At 41.2% G+C, this 6,000-nt stretch overlaps 1 protein-coding gene across 1 annotated transcript in view; it reads right to left on the reverse strand.

Annotated features, from left to right (window-relative positions):
- Positions 1-6,000, reverse strand: part of DGKQ (diacylglycerol kinase theta) — a 147,094-nt gene that overhangs the window by 21,523 nt on the left and 119,571 nt on the right. The window contains exon 16 of the mRNA XM_018568147.1: positions 2,886-3,037. Within this exon, the coding sequence (XP_018423649.1) occupies positions 2,886-3,037 (152 nt within the window). The remainder of the gene's footprint in view (positions 1-2,885; positions 3,038-6,000) is intronic.

Raw genomic sequence — 6,000 nt, forward strand, 5'->3', positions numbered from 1 at the left:
ATCTCACTGAACCCTTTGCCAGCACTCCCCCGCCACTCATTTCTCCACTTCAGATGGCACCACAATAGCACCCAGTGTCAGCTCTCATATACTGTGACCCCCTGCCCCCATTGTGGTGACTGCTGCTGGGCCTAGCCATTGGCTGATGGACCTGAGCATTGGCACAAGGTAGGAGGTTACGTGCTTCCATTCCCAGAGGCATTGGGTATTTTCATCATCTAAGGCGGAGGAAGAAGAGATGGGAGAGTGCTGGTGAAGTGAATATGAGTGGGTTGAGGGGACCTTTACATAGACCCTATCACTTTGCCCTTTAATGTACCCAACTATAATGCTAACATTAGAAAATCAGTAAACAGCACCTTAACAGAAATCAAATCTCCATCTACTGTGAGATTTACCACTTGAAGACAACCACCCCATGATCAGCACATTGATTCTAGACAATTGGTTAAATCCCTGACTTGCAAAAAATTAAAAATTCCTGTTTAGTCCCAACATTATAGGACATATGTTGCTGCTTATGCATTTATTATTGAAAACATAGAGCTGCAGGCTAAACCCCTGGGCATTTAATTATTAAAAGGGAAACGGTGTCAAAAGAGATATACAGTTGCAAATGTTAGCGCACCATTACATCAATTAGCAATAGTCAATATTGACGAATGAAAGCCAAAACGTTATTGCTCATTATTGCCTTATTCCCCTACCTTTAAAGGAGCTCCTAGATGTAGAGGTTTATCATGATGTACACCAGGGGTGCCCATAAGTTCCATTGCGATCTACCAGTACAGAGGCTCCTCCCCATTCAGAAACTGGTGATAGTAAATATTTTCTGAATGAATGGGAAGCCTCTGTGCTTTCCATTCATTTAGAACAGAGGCTGCAAAAAAAAGAGATTGAGGACTTTGTGTCCTCAATTTCTTTTTCTATTTTAAAAGGGAAATATCAGAGGGCTGTTTAGACCTGTTGGGGTCACACGCCTGCTGGGGGGGCACTTTTTTTTCTTGCCAAGTGTGCAAAGGGAGCTGGCTACTGCTATGCTTCCGCGGTGCTCGTGCGGCTGCCGACTGAATGTGTCAGACGCGGCAGACAGAAAGGGGCAGAACACCTCTCCCCGTGTGCAAGGTCGGCCACACAAGCACCGTGGGAGGATAGGACGCCCGCGCCTCTAGAACGCACTGGAATGCGTTCAGGGGCGGGAGGGAGCGTGGGGTTGCACCGCAGCCATGTCCCCCGCCCACAGTTTGATCACCGGCATTTTTGCAGATCGCACTGGACCGGAATGCAGGCACTAATGGACCGGAAAGGTGCACTGTGGGTGAGGGGCCTGGCTGCGGTGCCATTGACTTCAATGCACAGACACGCCCCCTCCCTCAACTGAACGCAGGTGTTTTTTCATTGGTAGATCTCATTGAGCTCGTCATTTGAAAAGTAGATCTCCAGACGAAAAATTGTGGGCGCCCCTGATGTACACTATTAAAAGCATGGCTGGAACACATTAAAAATTTGCGCAGCCAAGCCTCAGTTCTTATCCTGCATCACTCACACTATCCACTTAAAATCGAAATTGATCAGTGATCTGTTTTGTACAATTAAAATGAGGGTTTAGGGCTGCAACTAAGGATTATTTTCATAATCGATTAGTTGGCCGATAATTCTTTTGATTAAATCGGATTAAAAATTAAATACCGTCCTTCATTTAAAATAAAATACACAAATTCAGTGTTACAAAGTTTATTTCAGAATAAAACTGCATGCATAATTTTTTGCAATTGCCACCACACTGGAATGCCCGGCATTGTGGTACCTTGCGTTTCAGAGCAGGTGATCGCACTGCGGGCAGGAGGTGGGTTTAGGGTGCCACTGAAATGAATAGCAGCGCAACGCACCCAACGCACCAGAATTTGTCAGACCGACAACTAAAGTTATTTTTATCTTTAATGATTGGGGGAGGGTGGCTTTCTTTATTTCTGTAACTTCTCTACTATTTTTATTTTATTTATTAATTTTTTTGTTACTTTACTGTTAGGGTCTTTGGGGAAATATCAGGGGTCTAAACAGACTCCTGACATTTCACTTTTGAAATAAAAAAACAAAAAAAAAACAAAACAGTCCTCAATCTTTTTCTGCAGCTCCAGCACTGAATGAACAGAAAGCACACAGTACAGAGGCTTCCTGTTCATTCCTAAATCTAGGAGATTGTGGACATAGTACCTGTTTACTATTATGAATGAACAGGAGGTGATTTAGAGCACTTCTTTTACGTTCATAATTGTTCGTTACAAACACCGTAGTGATCAGTACTGATCACTGCAATGTTTAAATATTACATAGAGCGATCAGCAAATGTTTCACATATTTGCAAATGATCCTGCAGCTCTACTCCCCACACCGCCCGGCCTCCTGACCCCGCTGGGTGCTGGCAGGTGGATTGGCTCTGTATCCCTGCTGTGTCTGCCGATAGAGGCGGGGGGAAGAGTAGCGGGGATTGGAGGGGACACAGACCGCAGCATGCTCCCAGCGTAGAGGAGAATGCTGCATAGCCAATGCGGCATGGGTGGTTTGGTGGTGCTCTCCTCACTCATGGGCACTGGCTGCAGTGGTCTGTATCCTCTCCGATTCCTGCTGGGAGCAGTGGGGATTGAAGGGAACACAGAGCCGATGAAACACTGACTTCCAGCGTGAAGAGAACTGGGGGACAAAGACCAACTAATTGATAATGAGAATAGTAGACAACTATTCTCATTATCGATTAGTTGGTTGCAGCCCTATGAGGGATAGTTATACCATTCACATGCAGCAGAACAAAACCTTCAGGAGATGTTCATTATAAAATGTTTACAAACACCTATAACAAGACATGGCATAAATATGTTTAGACATACCCCGGTAGAGGACCCCCATTCGTCAGTTCAAAGACTTGATGTGGGTTTAACAGTTTGCGGAAACTGTAGAGGAGGTCGCGGCCCTTAAGGCCTCCGCTCTTAGGGTTTACAAATACCAGAAGGGGACATGAACTCTGAGGTAATTTTTCATGCTGAAAGAAAACACAACAAAATGATTAGATAAGAGTCCCTGCAAGCCACACAGTTTTTTGGACTGTCAGGATTAAGGAGAGAAAGAACAGTTTCATTTAAAGAATCAAGCTAAACCAAAAATTTTTTGTTTCTTTTGTTTTTTAACAAAAATTGCATTACTTTTTTGTGTCATAGCCATTACCAGATTCTGAATATAGTGCTCCAAGGGCTAGTGTACGTGGGTTTTTCAAAGGTAAGGTCAGTTGGAAATCAGTTTCTTTTATCATCACATACACGTTAATGTGAATACATAGCAAATACATCTAAAAATCCCAAGCCCATTACTCCTCCACTAATCCTAATAAAAGAGTCTACTTCTTTCAGTAAGGATACTAAACACCTACAGCACCAAGTTCTTTGCCGCACTTTAGGAGGGACAAGACCTAGATTACATAAACTAAACTGGACTCTGACACCAATTGCTTACTTACCTCCGTTAAACAGCCGAAGCCTGATCTGGTGTTTACAGCCTTGGTGATTAATTTCTCTTCAGGATGGAGGGGCTTAGCATATGGCTCTTTTCAAGTCAAGGGGATTACAACACAGAGGATCTAAGTATTGGATTGTAGGGGTTGGGAGCCTAGTCCAGTTTAGTTTAGTAGGGATGGGAAGTGTGTTAGGGTAAGAGTAGGCAAAATGGAACTTGTCCTTTAACATACACCTTGTATGTACCTTTCAGATTTTGGCATACAGGTGTATAACCAAACTGATATGGATCCAATCACCTCACGCCAAGATCAGAAGTCTGGATTTGCTTGTGTGTAGACAACCCACCAGGCGAACTAGAAACTAATACCATTAGTGATAACACAGTAGAAAATATAATCTACTAGATGATGTAAATGGATTTGAACCACTATTTATTTGATAAAAAAATCTACTGATCCTTAGGTCAAGCTATTAAACTGGGGATGGGATTAGACTACCATTACTTAACTTACCTACCAGTCCTGCTGTGTCTAGCAATAAACCAATAAGTGCAAGAAAGAAAAAAAAAAAAAAGACATTGGTAAAAGGTTTGCTTGTGACATAAAACAAAAGGGTGACTAGGCTGCTACATTTCTAACAAGACACAACTAGGAGGAAGTTGTTCACTTTAACCGCATGTTCAAACTACATGCAGTTAAATCTTACCCAATATTTTCTGTAGGCACAAAAATTTATATAAGTCTAATTAATCTGTAATCTGCGCCACTAGATTGGACCTACCAGCCAATGTAATCCTCATTGGCAGCTGTGAAATCACATTGGGGGGAATTTATCAAAACTGGAACAGATGGGATCTAGAGCAGTTGATCATAGTAACCGATCAGCTTCTCTCTTCAGTCTGTTCAGCTAAGCTTTGAAAATGAGAGAGGATCTGCTTGGTTTCTAGGGGGCACTGCTCTGGATTCTGTCTGCTCCAGTTTTGATAAATTCCCCTCTCTGTGTACAAAAAAAAAACTAGACAAAACAGGCAAAATACATAAAAAAAAGTCTGAGAAAAGAACCAATCCTTATCTTCAAATTTCCTAGAAAAAATCTAATTAATTTGCATAAAGTAACAAAGACTATTTTTTTTTAATTATATATATTGTTACATATAAGGCCTACTTTAATTTTCAAGATTCTATAGGTTTTACAACATAGTACAGTCCCCTCCCAATTAGTGACTGCCCAGTTCTACCACAATATGTGCTACATTTTTAACCAATGTATTTCTCATATTTATATTATGTCATGCTAAACATTACACAAACCATGAGCATCTGTCACTGACCGAGTAACTTGGAACTGAATTGTCCTACAATATACCAGTGCACACATACACACTTCTTGGGCCCCAATTCTAAATTTGGAATAGGTTTCTGGATTGGAGGAGAAAGCACAACAACACGGGAGTAACAGAGAAACATTAATGCAGTGCTACTGGTGGGAAATGAACCAAAATCCTGAAGCTGCAAAGAAGAACACAAACAAACAGATCTTGATCCTCATAACGTCTTCTCAACCTCATGCACTGCAGGCAGCATAAAAAGTAGAAAAGGCTAAATAAAACACATTATGGATCTTTTATTATTCATGTATGTCCTATCTTGCCATTTTCTAATTGCCCTTATTATGAAAGTAAAACGTACAAGCCCCTATGCACACAGGCTTCCTGCGGTAAAAACTGAAGTAGTTATCTGGGAAGTATAAAATTACTTTTATGCATCACACATCACATTTTCCTGTGTTTAGATGTTCCTGGGTATAACTAAACGGTACTAGGATGCAGAATTTTTTTTTTTTCTCACAGGTAATTGTCAAGAAAAAAAGAATACAAACAATTGGCGAGTTTAAATGAACAATAAGACAGAATAATAACAGTACAAGAAGGCGGGAGGGAGGTAATTAGGGAGAGGCCTCACTAATCAAAATGGCATTGTTCTAACAAAGAATGGGACAATACACAGCGTTTCACCTTGTAAGGCAGACAGATGTCATAACTGGTATTTGAACCACAGTGATGCTAAAAAGTTATGACACCTGTTTGATGGAGGGGCTCAGGATGGGAAAAGTAAACTTTTTTGGTGTTTTTTCTCAGAGCAAAGACAATGAACACATCCAAAGGTATAAGGAGGACCAACATTAAGGGAGGGTAGAAAAGAAAAGAATGAGGGGGAAAGAAGAAATGGAAAAGGGAATACATTGAAGGGGAGGAGGAGGGAGTCAGTAAAGGGGGAAAAAAGGAGAGCGAGAGGAGAACAAGCAGTAAAGGAAAAGAAGAAATTTATTTTTTTATGTAGATGCAGGATGCTGCTAAATGTCTAGGTGTGCATTCAGCAATGGTAAAGCATTACATACTGTCAGGTGCATTTAGAAGTTGGCTCAAAACGTACCTAGAAGCACGGATTTGAATTTCTGTGTGCATGGGCCTAAAACACATTATATATATATATAT

The sequence above is a fragment of the Nanorana parkeri genome, unplaced genomic scaffold, assembly GCF_000935625.1.
Source record: "Nanorana parkeri isolate BGI_ZX_2015 unplaced genomic scaffold, ASM93562v1 scaffold1144, whole genome shotgun sequence".
NCBI lineage: Eukaryota > Metazoa > Chordata > Amphibia > Anura > Dicroglossidae > Nanorana > Nanorana parkeri.